This window comes from Silurus aristotelis, assembly GCF_946808225.1.
Source record: "Silurus aristotelis genome assembly, chromosome: 17".
NCBI lineage: Eukaryota > Metazoa > Chordata > Actinopteri > Siluriformes > Siluridae > Silurus > Silurus aristotelis.
This window is the reverse complement of record NC_139590.1, coordinates 13,923,279-13,942,914: the sequence shown is the minus strand read 5'-3', so window position 1 is coordinate 13,942,914 and position 19,636 is coordinate 13,923,279. Positions and strand designations below refer to the sequence as shown.

Sequence of the window (19,636 nt, the reverse complement as noted above, 5' to 3'; positions counted from 1 at the left end):
TCCGAAATAAATGCCAAAGTTCTTTTAATAGGAAAGATATAAATTCTCTTAAAAAAAAAAAAAATCAGTTAATGATCTTTATTCATCTGTTTATTTTTTGTTTGAATCTATCTGTTTAGTTATGTCTCCCTTTTTGAAAGTATCAAGAGCCTCCAAATGTTTAATTAATGCGTAATGGAAATATATCGAGCTTTCTTATTTATTATATTTAGTACAATTGTATACCAGTAGATTATATAAAAGACGTTTGCAAAATTGCTGGAAATAAACAGGAGATTGCAATTAGTCTTAAAATTAAAATAAGTCTACGATGAAGCTACAATGGATCTTTTGTTTACTTTGGTTGCAATTTATTTTGTGTGTGTGTGTCATTTTCAGATATGTTCCAGCACTCGCAGACGGAAGTTCATCTCTCATCTAACCACTCAGAGTGCATAGTTGTGAATTGTGGCATTTCCTAATCTCCATCACGCGCCGATCCCCCGCAATCCCGCTCGCGCCGCAGTCCAGAAAAGCTTTTATCCCGTCCTATTATTCATTCCTCTGTTTACTCCCGGTCATCTCTGCCTTTTTACAGATCCGATTTATTAAATTATTATTATTATTATTATTATTATTATTATTATTGTTGTTGTTGTTAAGCAAGCCTTCAAATCGCGAAGCATCTGAAAGTCCACAAGCAGAGCCGGACAGTCGCGAGCGCTTTCTGCTGTAGGGGGAAAAGCGTGCATACACACGCACACACGCACGCACGCACACATGCACGCACGCACGCTGATGCAAAGTTTAGTGACACTTCAGAAATTCTTTGTGGCTTAGTGATGCCTTCAGAAGTGCGTGTGTGCAGCACGTGCGCGTTCTGGCCGCCGCTTCTGTTAGCAATTACTGTTATATAATTAATGGAAAAAGAGCGCGCGCGCTATAACGCCTTCAGACTGCAGCGTGGCCGCGTTCCGCTATAATGATGATGTGTAGTGTTAATGATGGACATTTATTAATTCAAGAGACTTTACATAAAGCTTGCATTGCACTGCACTGAGTAAAGCTCGAGGCTACAAAATAAAATGTTAAAGGAGCGTGGGGAGAAAAAGAAATATATATATATAAAAAAAAAAAAAAAAACTTGCATGCACAGCAGTTTTCTCTACATCCTTTTTTAAAAAAAAAAAAAAAAGAATTCTTGGTCCAAGTACAGGAGAAGCCGGAGGCCATTTGGTAATGTTATAATATTATATATTTATTTTTCCAGTTACATTTTACTCACTAATGCCGTTTCACCTGGAGCGAAGGAACTAAAGGGTTCAATGAAACATAAGCTGGTAAATATGTGGATTTTAGGCAAAGGAGATAAATCTGCCCTGATCCGCTTATAGAAACAAAACCAAAGCTAGAAAAACTCACGAAATGAAAGGTGTACTAAATGTCCAGCCTGTGCCTGGTTCATCTGAATGAAAAAAATGTGCAAATCTTATCTACCTATACATAATAAACACTCTATTCAATTACCTCTGCACCAACTGTCATTTCAGCTGATCGTGGCCACGGAAGAAAGAAATTTATTCACTGCTGAATTATACTGTTTCACTCAATTGGTATGCTAACTATTGTTCTAAGTATTGGAAATGGAAACCAGACCACAGCCTGCTTACCAAATGAACCGGGAACAGAGGCATGTGAGCAAAACTGTTTTAATAAAACCACTGTAAAATCAGGAATAAATTACACATCAATGGACGCGACTGTCCGCCGTTGCATGAATAAAAACCAGCGTCTCCAGAAATGACCTACATTTCTGCTGTAAATCTTCATAAAACGGTCGTGCATGTGCCGAAAGCCAGCTATTTGTCCCACATGCTGTGCAGTAAAAAAATTAAATAAAAAAAAAGTGCTGCAGCTCTGACAAATGCAAGCAGAACAGTTAAATACAAGTACAACCATTTGAGTTAGACAGGAACCTAACACATGAGCACACCGTACTATTTCAGGACAAAACTCAGACAAAGTGTACAAGAGTGTTTAGAAAAGTTGACAAAGAAAAAAAACACTCGCTTGCTGTTTGACAGAAAAGAAGACGTTGCGGTGGATATATGTGGCAAAACAGACAGTTTGTCGTTTGTCCACGTGTAAACCTTAGGTGTCTTCCCCACACACACTTGCCTCGAAAATTCACAATCACAACTCTGAATCAGACCATTCTACACACAAGCACAATAAGCATACTAAAATACATTTGTGTATAAACCTTACAAAAGAGGGCGAATGTACATATATGCTGTGTTTTTTTTATGTTTTTAATGCAAAGGAAATGGCCTCGCATCAGAGTTTGTAATGAAGGAAAGCATAGCCAATAAACCTGAAGTTGATGCTGCTATAATAATAAATCTAGTTTTAAGATCATTTTGTATAGCGCCTTCCTGAGCATAAAACATTATGCAAAGAACAGAAATCATTTTGCAAAATGCCATTAAAATGACTGATCTGAAGTAGAAACCTGGTCCTTCGACCAGTCCTGTGGTAAGAATTAAACAAACTGATAACTGTCTATCCAGGCCCTTAGTGCTATTATTAAAACACGCTGTCGATGACCAAGTGCTTGTCTTTATCAACAATTCTTGCGTCTTATTTATATTGTGTGCGTAGAACTCATTTCCTTTATATTGAAGTGGAAATGAATTCAATTGTGAAAGTGAAAAATAAAACACACACGGGTGTGGGTGAGCTCAAAAACTTGTACCGCTTTCATAATTCAGCTACACACATCAAAATATTCATGTCACAAATAAAACAAGCTAAAATGAACCTGGCAGCATATAAAAGTTAACAGATTTAAACACACACACACACACACACACACACACACACACACACACACACACACACACACACACACACAGGTGTTAGTCCATAGAGTACATATTACATATTTATATACAGCACGTAACATAGATCATTACTGCTCTTACATATATATATATATATATATATATATATATATATATATAATTGTTTTTTTTATCCCAAATCAAACTATAGATTTGACCGATCTGCCTGTAAATGCATTCAAAACTCTTCCAAAAACTCTGCCACGCAAAAGTGATATATTATCTGAATGCATTCATGCATGGAACAGTTCATTCATGATGTATTCGCACAAAACAATAGCTATTCTCTGCATGTCACAACAACAACAACACAACTTTACAAACACTTCAAATGCAACGCACCATTCATTATATTGCATGCCAAAAAAAGACAGTGGAAGTGACCTTTGGCTTGTTCCAAAAAAAAAAAAAAAAATCAGCAATGAGTTAGTTATCTATGAGACTTACGATCCAACACACACACACACACACACACGATAAAAACTTGATCAGCGATCTGCCAAAGCGCGTTGCGTTTTCCTTTGACACACTTATGATACTTATGCTTTTTTTTTATTTTTACTAAACTTAACACCCCCCAAAAAAAAGAGCTGTAACTTTAACGCCTGGCTGTTCTCTCGCTCTTTCTCATTTTCTTCTCCCTCCTTCTTTTTTTTTTTTTTTTTTTTAAATATTATGAAATAGAAATCGAGCGACGCGCCATTTTCTCTCACAACCATGTTGCAGCGAAACGCCTACAAAAAAGTTATTAGTAGGAAACTTAAGTAGGAATCGCAGTACAGACGCGCGAGCTCGCGCGCGCTGCTGGTGAAAATGGATAAGAAAAGAAACGCACAAATTTAAAAAAAAAAAAAAAAAGGCACGAAAGGGGAAATACGGGAAAATAATAATAATAATTTGAAAGAAAAAAAAAAGCTTCGAAGCTCAAAAGAAAAACGCCAGCGAATGAAAGAAGAGTGAGCATGGTGTTTACCTGTGTTAAGCAGTACGGGGAGTACATGGTTATTGCGTTAGAGAGGGAATTCACGGAGCTTATTGCAGATGGAAGGCAGTCGGCCGCGGTCGCTGCATTGCAAGTTCGCCGCGCTGCCTCGCTCCCTCCACGCCGCACTGCTAAAAAACCCCGCCTAGGCGACTCAAAGTGAAAGCTAAACGCGCACACACACACACACACACACACACACACACCGTGCACACGCACACACTCACACGCGCGCGCGCGCGCGCGCACACTCTAAAGTTTGGAAGAGAGGGAACTTTTTCCTCTCCCTCCCTCCTTCCCTTCCTCCTTCCCTTCTTCCCTCCCTCCCTTTCTCTCTCTCTCTCTCTCTCTCTCTCTCTCTCTCTCTCTCTCCTTCCCTTCTTCCCTCCCTCCTCTGACTTCCTCTCTCCTTTTCTCTCTCCCCCATGATTTCCAACACCAAACGGTTGAATCAAGGTCGTATTTGGGGGGTTTATGTGAAAATACCATGCTGAAGCTTCGGTATAAATCACACGGACGTGTTGCTTAAACACAGGGAGAACTGGAAGGGGGGGGGGGGGGGAGCTGAAATGATACCTTCATAAAGGGAAAGTTCTCGAGCATTTTGCAGCCACATTTCACTCTAAACAGAGCTGAAGGAACATAATCCATCTATTCAGATATCTCATTATCTACATATGCACAATGATGTCCTGGATATATGTTGGAGGCAGCTGAGGGTTTCATGTCTATATAACTTTTTATTTCTTGAGCGATTTGTATTCAAACTGTCTCGTTGTTTTGCCAAATTGACATTATTTTAATCTGCTTGTTTTCAGGAATATATTCCAATCTGTTCAGTTTAACGTGACCAGGCAAAAAGTTTAATAATCATACAAACTCAATAATAAACAGTAACGACAAATGTAGAAAGAAAGAAAGAAAGAAAGAAAGAAAGAAAGAAAGAAAGAAAGAAAGAAAGAAAGAAAGAAAGAAAAACAGAACATGGTTCTAGACTATAGCATGCATAAAATAAATTGGCATTTAATACAACGTGTAAGCATTTTTAGCTCTATATTTCCATTCACGTGACATCCGAGGCGTTTAAAAAGCTGTCCAAATTGATCTCATTTAATTTTATGCTCCCTGTGTCATATTGTGTGGTGTTTAATTTACAATGAGGGAGAAAAAAGTGTAAAACTGGTCAGCAAACTGGCAACCATATTGTGGACTACTGTTTAATTTTACATAATTTTAGATCGATGTACATTACTGATTTGTTAATATTATTTGTTTTAAAGCAAGTAAGGTAAAAAAGTCATCATAGCATCTTTTGATCGTTTAAATCTCAATCAAATAAAAGTTGCTTTACTGCTTACTGTCCTAAATTTATATACTTTTTGAACATATTAAATTATAGGATATAAAAAAGGTCATTGGAATCAAACATATGTGTATAATAGGAAAAATAAATACAAGCAAGTTGCATATATGCCTTGATGCGATGTACTATTTGTTGAAAAGAATGCAAATGAGATGCAAGGGTATGTCATACAATCATACTGTAGAAATGCACAATTTTATCAGCCAAAATACGTCAGGTGTGCACTAATAATAGTAACGAATGCATCTAAAATCCAAAACTACGCTTTGCGCCATGCAGTAGATATTAAAACAGGCACTAAAGGGGAAAGAAACCGGAGTTGTGGAGGCTGTGCCTGGGTGGGGAGGCTTGGAGGGGGTGAAGTCATTGTGGGGAAGCAGAGCTGAAGTTTGGAACTGACAGCCGAGGCCTCGGGATTTATGAGGCCTGCTGCCTGCACAGCACCACCACAAGCCACTGCAGGGGAAACAACAAGCAACGCCAGCGCTGTGTGGCCAATTACCGCACACAGCCAAAGGAGAGAGGGAACGATGTTAGGAGCAGCCGGTCAACGGCAGTAGAAAGCAAGAGGGGTGTGTGACTGTTTTGTGTGTGTGGCATGGGTTAGGCCAAGCCACATCAGCTGTAGATAGTGTACTTGATTTAAAGTCGGTATTGGTGCGCGGTCACTGGCATAAACAGTGACCATGCTTGACCCTTGAGATTGCGCACATCAGTGGCCCTAAATAGGGCATGTGTTTTATTGCGGATAACCATCTCGAAGCGCGGAGATGTTCTAAAACTCACTTGAGACCGTGGGAAAGTATCATTTCTTTTGCCACTTCTAAATAACGAGGCGTTTTTGTGGCAAAAAACAAAACCAGGCTGAGGGAGATTAAGAAAGACGATTTTCCTTCACTTCACCCAACACTTACGAGCGCTCATGTAGCATCACTCCCTAAATGAGCCCAATGTTTAGTGGTCAGAGAGAATGAAACGCTCGTTTACTAACACATGGCTAAACCATATGCCGGGCCTCGATTAGGAGCAGTCAGCCATCTTTCTTACGAGGCTAAAATGCACATGTTGTTTGATTGCACAGCAGTTATGTGCACGTTGCAGCCAGCATCTGCAAGGTGTTACATTTACTGAATTACAGTTAAACCCTGCACATTAAATATTACAATTCATCTTGCACACTCCTGGTGAGTTGAGAAAAATAGGCCAATTTTTATAGTTTTCTTTTAAAGGGCTTGTCGGACTGTTAAAAGTTGTGATAAATGTGTAATATAGTGAAGAGATCAGAATTAGGAAGCTTTAGATCTTTGGCGGGAATCAAAACTGTCACAAATTTTCTCAGTGTCAGCAAGCTCATGGATACCTCTTGATATCTTATATCACTTTGAAATGCCCCACCTCTTCCCATTTTTTTCTACCAATCATGTTTTCCTGTTTTCCCTCCATTTTCAGCTTGTCTCTGCACCTCGAGACATTTGATACGTTGGAGCAAGCCAGATTTTCTTTGAGAAACTTGGCAAAAGCTGCCTGCTGGAAACAAAAAGAAACAAAGAGTTGAAAACCAGCTCCCAGCTCATTAACAATCTCATTTTCAGTCATCCGCAGGCTCCTAGCACTATCCCTCCTTCCCTCCATCTCTTTATACCATCCTCCTATTTTTATGGCCATTTTATTTGACTCTCATTGCTGTAAATCCAAATGAGCTTGCAGTGCGGAATTTTTAAAAGCGAAGCGCTGTTCTTTTCGGCTGTATGTAGTAGTTTTTAGAAGCCCCTTGCCTCTCATTCCCTCCCCTCTCTCACTGTGGGCTTCTCATTTTATACAAGTGCGCTGCACATTATCGTTATAATTTTCATTCCCACGAGAGAGCAAGGCTTCGGCGGAGTTGTAAGGTTTCTTTTTTTCCCTCCCTGAAAGTGAGTGTGGAAATAATGACGGTAATGGCTTGCAGCTGAGGAGAGCTGTGAATGACATTATGATTGTGGCGCAATTAACAAGAGTATAAAAGTGCACTGTCCGTCACTGTAATTACAGCTGACACAAATAACAAATCAATAATAACAACAATAGGGATAATAAGAATTTCAGTAACAGGGAAAATAGTAATAATGAGGCATACCCGGTAGGAATCAGACACAACGAAGCATTCCGGCATCCCGGGACCTCTGGATGGGTCTTCATTCACCAGAAATGTTTCGGTAGCCTGAAACAGAAAAGAAAGATATATTATAACACATTATCTCGAATATGATTATGGTTTTAAGGAACAAAAACACTATTTTTTTCTGCTGTCTTTCTAATTATCCTGCAGTTACCAGCGAAAACACTTCCTGCATGATTTCTCTGCGTTTAAACAGCCACTCTGAATAGAACCACCCATTTTAACAAGACATCACACTGTAAGCAGCCTTTGTGCTCTACAGCCCAGGTGCTTTTGTGAGTTTCTGTGCATGTCTGTCTCGGTTTGTTTGGAAATAGCCCCCTCAATACCACCGTGTCTGCCACACTCAGCCGGCCCAGAGAGCCCGACTGGTCCCGGTCCACACCTGCTGACTTTCCAGTATGTCTGTGACTTATTGGGCACCCCAGCACTCACACAGCGGGCCCTTTCTTCCTAATCGACCGTCAAGGTGGTTTGTTTTCGCTGAGTGTTGATCCCATTCATGCCAGTTCATTTGTATGCTGGGGAAGAGCCTTGCTGGGACCAAGGTCTGAATACGCTCTCCTTTCCCATTTTAGCCATTAGTAGAATTATGGTAAATCACAGAGAAAAGCATGGAATAAAGCCAGGCTATATGGCATGTCTGCAACTAGCAGTGAGTCTCAAGATTTGGCCCGTTGAATTAAACTGTTATATGATCAGTGTGTATAGCAAGAAAAATTGTCCCACAGAAGTACACAGAATTGTGTGTAAGCACACACCCATACTTATTTCATTATACAGGATCTCTGACGCAACTCAGCTTTAGCTCAACGCCAAAAAATCACTGAATTTAACCAATCAAATGTGCATCAAAGTTGAATGAACGCATATAGAAATGTTTAGGGCACACATGTAAATATGTAGATATAGCATTAAAATAACAGACATGCATGCAGACACACACACACACACACACACACACACACACACACACACACACACACACACACACACACACACTGCACTATAATAAGTCCCAGACACTGGCTAACCGAGCTGTGGCTGCAACACAAGCTATTCATATCCACAGCAATGAGTGGTTACAGGCACTTTCCCTTTCACTCTCTCAGGCCTCTACAGAGCTATGAATGTCTAAATATGCATTCAAAGGCAAGCTGATTAAACTGCACTTCTACATTATAGCACTCAAGTACTTCTCAATCCATCAATCCAGGATCAATCCATACACTTTTGTGGAAGTATAGATTTCTTCGCTAATTCAGGCATATCTTCGCAGTCATAACAGACAACATGGAGTAGATGATTAATTAACAATTCTATAAGCATTTCCATGTAACCAACACCGTCTATATCACCATCATACAGCAACAATCACAATCTATAAATTAAATTACACAATTGCACATGATATTTTTCCTTCAATCAGTATACAAGACAAAATTAAGAATAGATTTTTGAGGGGATTATAATTATTTATCAAAAATGTATTTTTATTGAGTATAGCTAATAAGAATTACTCAATATGCACACCAACAGTGTGGATCTTTTCAATGTTGGTGCATTCGGACACTGATCCGCCAATGAAATATACCAGACATTAAAAAGGATGACTGTATTAATCTTTATTCAATTAAAGATTTAAATATTCAAATATTTTAAAATATCCATTTATAGTACAAGACTGTAGGGAAGTGTTTTAATAGAAAAAAGAGAGCGTTACTGAAAAGTAAGATTGCTACGTAAACATCCAAGAATTTGACATAGCACATGACTGTCCACAGACAAACAAAAAAAACAGTAAACAAACAAAAGAAATACAGTACTTTGATAATCCGGAATTGCTGGTAATCCATATAGGTGTGTGCTTCTTACTTCATACAATGCTAATAAGTAGTGCATGCAAACATAAAAAATCAATACAGATATGCTTCTGAAGCTAAAGAACCTATTTCAAAAATATTAATAGAAAAAGCTAAATTAATCAGATCACAAAGTAAATACCTGCCAGCTGTCATGCCTTTGTCATCACCCGCTGCATATTTTAAAGTCTTGGTTTGTGGGTGCTTTTGATGCATTTATGTATAACTGCATCACTGTGCAACACAACAGTAAATAGATGGTTGACAATAGAATTCGTCCACACTTAAGTGAGAATTTGCTTTGTTTATTGTCTGATGCTTTATCTATTTTAGAAATGAAAATGCTACGTTTATAATTATGGGTTGTTTGTTCCTCACCCTGGAATTATTATCTTTGTTTTTTCCCAAACTGCACATTCCTTACACATTGTTGTCTGACTTTCAACTTCTGTAGCAACCGAATAAGCATTTTACACTGTAATGATGTATTATGCATATGTCTATGTAAATTCACTTACTTTATTTTAAAGTACCACATATGTGTTGTTAGTCAAAACAAACTAATAACTTGAAAGATGTAGCCATACAGAAGGTGTTTGCCATCATATAATACTACTACTAATAAAATTAATCATTATCATCATCATCATCATTACTAGTAGTAGTAGTAGAAGTAAAAGTCAGCTAAATGCTATTATGTCACCATACAACCTTTTCCCCTATTTTGATATTTGTACATTAGCTGTAGCTGCATGATTCTATGTATAGTGCTGCTGCTACAATAATTGGTTGATTTGTTAACTGCATGAATTGCCATACATCGTTTTTTTCTCTCTGTCTTTCCGGCCTAGATTGCCTTCACACTTAAAAAGTCGGTGCTGATTATTTGATGTTGTTCCCTGTAGTACTGTCCCGTTTTTTCCCCTTCTGTACATTTATATGGAGGGTTGTATCAAATATATATGACAGTCCTTTTTGTAATATAATATATACATACACACAAAAAAACAGCCTATCTACATTCACATGTTACGACCACACAGATGCATTCCAATGGCTGCTACTAGGCACCCAGTCATGGCACTGAATAAATCACAAATCTGTTCATAATCTCTTTACTACATCGGTCTTCCTACACAAACAACAGCCCATGAGACCGAATACAACAGTGTTCCCCCTTTATATATATTATTATTATTTTATTTTTTTTACGTAACATCACAGAACCTCACCATCAAGTTGGAAATAATCAGCACCACTGTGGTCCTCTTGTGCTTTGTTGCACAGTTGGAGAGGTTGGAATAGGAAATCCACTGGATGCTTACATGCCCATTGACTCTCTCCAGATTTAACAGGTAATATGGCAAATATATCAAAGGCAAAAAGAGGAGGAGAGAGATGATAAACCTGTTTATTAAAAATTGTAGAGTTGGGGGTATATAAAAGGAGAAGTGCATGCCGTGTGAACATTTGCCAGGGCCACTTCAGGGAAAAATGCTGGAAAAATGTGATTTTTCATACCTACATCTCTGGAGAAGGGGGCAAAAGAAAAATGAGCGGAGTGGGGCATATAATAGTCAAATAAAGAGGAGGTGTCAGTAGGAGACTGCTTATTGTTCGTTTGGAAGGCTGTCAAAACTGGGAATGCTGTTACAATTGCCATCTGTATAAGCATTGTGGTCTGTATTGGCAGTAATGTACGATCATGAAGTATTATGCACAATAAAAAATTGCACTGGATATCCAAAACATTTCACGGAACACTGTGGAACACACAAGACTCTCTGGAAGTCTCTGGAACACTGAGAATGCAATTGACTGGGGTAAGACATGTGTGAACAGAAATCGGTAAGCTACATGAAAAGAGTGCATCAAAATGGTCCTATGCCATGCTGATATCTTTTGAGATGGTGATGTTAAGTGACAAAAATAAAGGAGCAAATAAATTGTTAAAATAACATGAAGAAGATGGGAAATTGGTTAATCTTTTAAAATACGGATATTCTTCAGACATTCTTTTCTCACATGAATGAATCATCAGGCTGTGATATTAAACACCCTCTGCATGAAACAAGGAACATGCGAATAAGGCAAAAAAAAGAAAGATTTAAAGCTGCGATCTTCAATCACACAATGGACAAAAATAACTAGTAAAAATGTCAGTAATGGGGGAAAAAAGAGTTACAAAATTCAACCTTGTACAAAACTTTTTAAAAGTTGAACAATTGCCAAGATGATTACCGGATATATATATATATATATATATATATATATATATATATATATATATATATATATATATATATATATATATATAGATCAGGCTTTTCATTTTCCATATTTGGTTTTTGCTTACTCTATAACCTATTGCTTATCATGAACCCTTAGCATTCATTCATTCCTCTAGCTCATTGTTTTCCCTCTGCTCCTTACATAGTCTTGTATCTTTTAATAAGAATTCTGAGCCACTCTCCTCACTGTTCTGTACATCCTCAGCCGTACTAAACTGTACTACACAGTGCACAACTATGCACATTAACACTCCGGTTTGCACATAACTATCCAAAAGTCGCACAGGCTCAACAAACACTGTTTTATTTTATTTATTTTTTTAAATTTTCTTAATATTTTCTACATTTTTTGTATTTAGGATTTTGTGGTATTTTTTGTAATATTTATCTATTTCCAATTACCTAGCTCTTTTTATTGTATACTGGATCCTTTGATCTTTGATAAAGATAAAGGGAAATGAAAAATACCCTTTATTTTTCACATAGACATTAGATCACAGTGACATTTTTATTTGCGTATCCCAGCTTGCTCGTAAGTTGGGGTCAGAGCGCAGGGTCAGCATTGATATGGAACACCCTGGAGCACAGAGGGTTAAGGGCCTTGCTCAAGGGCCCAAAAGTGGCAGCTTAGCGATACCAGGGCTTGAACCCGTGATGTTCTAATCAGCAACCCAGCACATTAACCACTGTGCTGTGTTTGAACACAGTTTTGCAAATGTAACCACATCACTACCCAGATACTTCCATGTAACAAAAAACTATGCCAAACACAGTATTTCCAGTAGTATGCAGCACCAGCAAATCAAGAGCTATTACCCTTTTGTAACTCCTGGTTATTTGGCAAAACTTCCTAAACACTACATGATCAAAATTTTATAGATAAAAATCTGAATACTGATTTAATCCCCCTTTGCTGTTACAAAAGCCTCAAATGGCCTTATGGGAAGGCATCTCACTAGATTTTGGCCCAACAAGAGCATTGATGTGTTCAGGCACTGATGGTGAGACATGACACCTGAGGCACAATCACCATTCCAGTTTCTCCATACGTAGAAAACCAGGTTTTCACAGAGCTTGCTTTATGTGCAAAAGCTTGTCATGTTTGGGTGTTTTAGTTCCAATGAAGGGAAATTTTAATATTAATATTACAGCCTACAAAACAATCTTGCTATTTCTATGCTTTCAGCTTTGTGGCAACACTTTGGGCAAAACCTTCATATGGGTGTCATGCTCAGGTGTTCATACAGTGCCTTTGACTCTCCTCTTAATGAGCTAATGTCTTGAGTCCTGTAGCTTGGCTCTGTTCATATTAGCTGTCCTCATTTAAATGATTTACACTAATGCATGTTATTGGATAAACTGCAACAGATGATTTTCTAGATGTGATTACTCATGTTTACACAACTAGAGTTGCTAAATGACCATCATTTTTCATATATTTATGAGCTCTCTAACAGTATTTTTTTTGTATACTAACAAAATTTTTTATGATTGCGCAATCACTACATGGTCTGCCTGTTGATGGCTGCTTTGCCGGACCTATATTTTTTGCTTTCAGTTCCTTATTCCATACTGTGTAAAAGATACATCCAATAGGATACAGGTCCACTTCATTTCCTTGTGTTGCTCACAGGTCTTGCTCCTTGTTGTGTTTTACTTATGAGTTTGTGCTTAGCTAGCGTCGCTCACAAGTGGTGCCTTCTCACCACTTCTATTCAGTCTCTAGTGTTGGTTAAAGTCTTTATCCCGATACAGGTATATTCACTTTCTTTGTCTCAAAAGCAAGTTTCAAGTTGTGGATACTGTTTGCAAATCATGTTCTACCATAAAAAATATTTATACCACTACACAAAAAGATTTTAAGATACTCATTTAATGATGATAAAAAATTTTTTTGTACAATTACCTCCGGATATTGTGTGAATATACAGTATATATGCACTGAGTACTTCATTTTTGCTATTCTGTCCACATTTTCTCTACTGTTGATCCTATGGCTTAAGGAGAAAAATCACATTTTAGGACTTTGTTTTAGGGACTTGACAAGAAGTACACTTTTGCTAACTCTGAGAAAGAGAAAAGGGTAGACTAAAAGTAAAATGGTTGTATTTGCACTCAAATAGTTTAACCTTTTCAATTAAAAGAGTGCAAAAAAAAGAAAAGTGCTTTTATACTTTTTACATGTACATTACAGCAAAGTGAAATTCTTTCTTCGTATATCCAAACAGTGATAGGAAGCTGGGGTCAGAACGCATGCTCAGCCAGGTTATAGTGATTGTTAAGGGCCTTGCTCAAGGGCCCCGAGAGTGGCAGCTTGGCGATACTGGGGCTTGAACCGGGTAACCAATTGTAGCCTATTTAATACCTTATTGAATTATTCAAGAGATAATGTGTACACATAGTCTACAAATCAAAAAGTCATATATAATCTCTAATAACATCATTATCAAAATGCATTGAACTAGTATTCATTTCAAGATTCAGTCTGTGTGAAATATTTTTTTCTTTTAGACTTTCTTATATTCTTGCTTTTACAGTCAAATTTTTTGACTCAAAATTTTTATTCAGTAAATAACTAAGATTCAAACAGCCACAGATTGTGATGGCTCCACCCATTTTAATCTGTTCTCCACCTTAACTGCATTTAAAGGTAGGCACTTACTAAAATAATTTTGTATTCAATAAATTCCTATTGTACTTGCTAGCATATATACAAGTTTGCTTGAGAATGAGATTATTATAGATCTGTAACGGCATTGTAGCAAATGAAGAAAAATCTAGAAATCTTATTAGGTCACTGATTTAAACATCATTCCGTGCACCACATAAATATCTGAATTCAAACAGGAGCCCTCAGAGGACCTCTGAATGGAACTTCAAACCTCACTTCACATTTCCTCACATTTGGCTGAGCATTCCTTTACAATAACACCAGGACAAATCTTTCCTTACCAATCTTGCTCACTCTATTTAATCTGATGCAAAAAATTTGCAATTTACTTGTATCCCGTCTAAGGAAAGTTCCCAGAATGTATTTAATCTTTGATCTGTTAATCTATGGTTCATGGTAGATCCAAGTGATGCCATTGCAAAGCTTCATTGCCCTATCCAGCTTTCAGCCAATGAACCTAAACCCATGAAAGAGGAACCATTTGGAAAACTTACTAATTGATGTCAGGCGAAGAACTAATAGCCGACAACCTTACTCTTAAACCATGCAGTCATAAATGTGAAGATGACTTGTAACAAGAAGCTTATATGTTCTTTCTGCAAAAATCAATTGAGGACTATTTTGCCAAATTGGAGGATATGGAACTCTTCCATATGGCTGCCAGTCTTGAACTGGCGTATTGGTAAAGAGCAGCACACCATCAAGTATCACCTCACTAAAAAAACAGAGTCTCTCACTCTCTATCCCAAAGTAAATGTCTGTAATGATCACACATGTTTGACCAAACATCCCAAAATTTTCCTACTTGAAAATTCTGTCCAACCCCTGCAACCTGTTAGTTTAAGGTAACAATGTCAATCAATAAATTAATGGAAATAAACTATAATCTTTTTTAACATTGCAAGTTTTTGTTGTTTTAAACACACCATATTCTGCATATTAGAAAATACTTCAGAATAATAATTTAAAAATATGTTGCCACAAATTGTATGTAAATTACGTGCCTCTCCGAGTCCCCACTTAATTATTTTGACGTTCACTGAAAAAAATAAATTTAATATTATTTTAGTCTAAATTTCACCAAGCATGCTGTGAAGTGTGACTATTTAAACAGTAATTATAGGCTAAATGTGATCTTGGGACTTTTTGCACACCCTTGATATTAGCATGTTATCAGAAGAGGGCATTATTTATGCAAAGACAGAAATAGCAGGAACAACTGACATTATAGAAGGAGAAGAGTTTATGATACAAGTAAACACACTGCCAAACTCAGAACCTCGGATTGGAATCAGTTGCGATGTACAGCAAAGCAACTTAGATGCATCACTTTACATGCAGAAAGCCATCTTTGTTTTTCTGGAACATCTACATATTAAAGTCAATCCTAAGCAAACTGTTTTAAGATCTCTCTCTCTCTCTCTCTCTCTCTCACACACACACACACACACACACACACACACACACACACACACACACACACACACACACCCAGATGAGATGCAAATTAAGTGGTAGACAAATGTTTGATGAAAATATATCGTTATGCCAACTCTAGGTTTATTCTGACATGTATCCAGTAGTACAATAGTGTAAGCTGTACTGCTTTGAACTATCAAAAGTGTTTTAGTTTTGACTGTTGTTTGAAAGCAAGTAATTAAATGCAGCTCTGTCCCTGATTTATTAATTTTTATTTATTTATTTATTTATTTTTTTATCCCAAGTGCAGCCAAATACTGAATACACTCCCTCACTTCCTTTAAGATTGTCCTATTTGGCCTGGTGCCATTTATAAAAGCAAGTAAACAATTAATTATCTAAATTAATGTGTCGATATACTGGCCCATCTGGAGGTCCACTGCAGCTTCAAGGTTATATTTCAAAAGTAAACACAGTCGAATGTGGGCGATGCAATCACTCCTCACAGTTCCAGACAGATCCAGAGCCAAATGACACATAGTCAGTTCAAAATCATTAGGATTTAAAGACAGCGAAGCATTGGCATGTACAATTTAGGTTTTGTTTTCAGTGATAATAAATAATTCATACAATCCTATCAGAATGAATAGCTAGAAAGAAACACACTTAAAAAAAAAAAAAAAGGTTTTTATAGGTCTTGGGTAAGCTTGGTGACCCTCAAAATCTGGATACCTCTTCAGATATTTCAGTACAGAGGAAGCAATTCGCTGAAGTTGAGTCTGGGGAAGAGTATACCTAATCGTTCTCTGAAGTGCTATTATTTTGCACAGTGTGCAGAATTATAATACAATAATTCAATTAGCAGGAATGAACTTCAAGTCCAGCCAACATCCTATATTTTATAGTCTTGTTGGCATCTTTACACTAGTTGGAGTGATCAGGCCCTGGATTTTCGTATGAACTTATTTCCCCTCAATAAACAGTTTTGAGTGATTCATAGAAAGGGAAATAAAACTTTTTTTTTTTTTTTTTTATTGTAATGACATTGACAGTGCAGACATGTGACACGCAGAAACGTTTGTTCTCAAACAGACGCACCGGCGCTCGCGCTGTCGTAATAAGAACAATTCGGGAACGCGCGCAGCGTCAACATGCAACTACGGCGGCCGACACGCGCCAGACTCGACCCTGCGGGAGCGTTTCAAATAATGGCAGGATATACACAAGTGCATGTCATTCAGATCACTCTGTATGATCGAGAAAAAATAAATAAAAATCCATGACAATTCAAATAGCCACAATATAAGCAGACTTGAAGAAGACTGGGATTTTACGATGCTCTTAGCCTTATTTATTTTTTATTTTACAGCCCCTGTTTTTTAACCATCTGATCCTGGTTAACAGATCGAGCTAAACAAACAAGACCACAAATGGATCAAGTAAAAAGACCACAGTGTAAAGCTGTTTTTCCTGGTGGTTAGACAAGTCTTCAATGACAACTCGGGGTGCTGTGCAGTTTACTTTGTAGATAAACTTATTATTACCAAACCCCAGGCATGCCAAGCCACTGACAGCGCGCTCTTTTGAACTGCCAGCTTTCCTGCACACATTCCCATGACTCAGGCGAGCTCGAGTCGCACATCTGACCGCTTTAAATCCCAAGTGAGAAAATATTTTCTTCAGAACAAAAATAGACTCAATCGCTCTGTAAGTAAACTCGGCATTAAACTCGGCAGGTCAACAAACAAACACACTAATTGACATGTAAAAAAACAAACACGATCATTGCTGCACAGCTCTGCAGAGCGCGTGCGCGTGTCTTTAAAGCAAGTATTCTCCGAGGATCACTTCGCGTTATTCTGCATCACATTGTAAAACACGAATAAAGAGAACAAAGTGTTAATTTACACAGCAGCACGTACCATCGTGGAACGGGGGAAAGTGCCAACAGTCTCAAAGACCCATTTTTCCTCCTTCAGACAAAAAAAAAAAGTTTCCAAAAAAGTGTCGGAGAGGCAGCGCGAGCGGCTCGGTTTTCTTCGGGTGATACCGGAAGCGAAAGGAGCGTTATTGCGGGATGACCTGCGGGGCGCCGAACATTTTACAAACCAAAGTACTACGTGACATGCGCTCTCTGGATGAAGAACAGGGATGCACGGGAATTTATCCGAGCCAGATTTTTTTTTTTTTTTTTTTTTTTTTTTTTTTTTAGGTCTCGGTCCTGTTTCCTTTATGTCGGCGAGGTAAGTCCGTGTCCGGTGCTTTGCAGCGGTGCGAACAGCGTGCCACAACTTTCTGCTTTGAGCTGATTGGGAGGGGAAAAAAAGAGAGAGAGATTCTGTCGCTCTCAGGGCTCGATCTCCATCCCTTTTCACCGGACACCTATCTTCCTTCCCTCCTCTTGCTTTTCAGTTCAGAGAGAAACGGCGAAATGTCGGGTGGCAGAAATCACGGCGCGCGCGCCCGGCGCGCTCCCCGAACGCGCTGTTTGGACAGCGCGTTAACGGCGCTGATCCCGGCTCGCGCTCGCGCGCACGAATGTGCTTCAACAATCGAAAAGCGCAGTTTGCACTAAAAATGAAATAAATAAGAAGCACACACACACACACACACACACACACACACACACACACACACACACACACACAAACCCAGCAACAACTAAATAACGCGATACACGGTAACAACAGTGATGGCGGCCCGGAGACGCACAGGAGCTGGTGAATTATTAATAACCGAGAGCGGCTTCGCAGTCTGTCGCGTTCCGCGCGTGAGCCGATCGACAGCTGGGGGGTTTAGGGGAATTAAATACGGGCTCGGAGTGAAGCACGGAGGGCAGGGGATTACCATTCACCGGCAATGGCTATGTACAACGAGAGCGAGAGGGGGGGTAAAAAGAGAGAGAGAGAGAAAGAGAGAGAGAGAGAGAGAGAGAGAGAGAGAGAGAGAGAGAGAGAGAGAGAGAGAGAGAGAGAGAAAGAGGGGGGCAACTAATGCGTGCAGCAAACGCAGGGTTCGGAGTTGAGGTTATAACAAAGATGTTAAAGTATGAACTCCATGTTACAACATGCAATATACATGCAGATTCATGCATATAATTTATTACCTCGAAATAGAATGAATAGTCACATATTGTTTTTTTTTTTTTTGTTAATGAAATTCCATAAGCGGACAAAAAAATTATCATTATTACACACCCAGTGTTGTCGATAAGGGAAAGTTGATGCATAACCAAAAGTAAACACACGTTTGCACGGGTCAAAAGAAAGCTGCTGTTCAAATGCTCAATTTGTGCAAGAAAATTTGCTGAAGTAAGTAAAGAAAAAAGAAAAAGCACAATTTCGAGATTTCTTCAGCATTGAAAACAAAAAAAAGTGAGAGTAGGAGAGGGGCTGTGCAAAATGATCAGAGGACGCAGCATTGGAAAATAAAAACGTTAGAATAATATGTGTATTAATTTTTTTGAATGTGTAGAAAATATTCTAAAAAGGTCATAATAAAAATGACAAAAAGAATAAGAGACTTGAGACTTTTTTGTTAGTATACAAATGTAAATGCATTAAATGCAAATGCAACTTAATAGTTGATTATTACACAGTCTCTAAATGTATTATGTTCAGCGGCTGTAGGGGCAATACTTTAAAAACGAACACAATCAAATCAAGCTTTAAACCGACGGTCTCAATTCGTTAATCCAATTAGGAGAATAAATGTCTGAAACCATATGCAGTGTGCAATACACAGTAAGTGATTTCCTGAATCTTTCAGTTACACTTTTATTAGAATGATTATCAAACTCTTTAAAGGCCGCATTTGGACCACATGTCACTTTGCTTGGAGAAAATGTTTCCTTTATCATTCAACAGCTTCAAATCCGTGTTGAGTTCAATTGCAACACACAGAAAGCTCACAAAATTCCCTTTATTAGAATAAACGGAGTAAATCAATCACACACCGAATAATACACTGATAAGCACATTATATTAGTCTGCTGATCTTCAGGGGAAA

The 19,636-nt window shown here is 38.2% G+C and overlaps 1 protein-coding gene across 1 annotated transcript in view; it reads right to left on the bottom strand.

The window, feature by feature from the left end:
• Positions 1 to 19,636, bottom strand: part of nfixb (nuclear factor I/Xb) — a gene marked incomplete at its 5' end in the record, with an annotated part of 134,724 nt that overhangs the window by 108,388 nt on the left and 6,700 nt on the right. Inside the window, 1 exon segment of the mRNA XM_083566014.1 lies at positions 7,344 to 7,427. Within this exon segment, the coding sequence (XP_083422140.1) occupies positions 7,344 to 7,427 (84 nt within the window).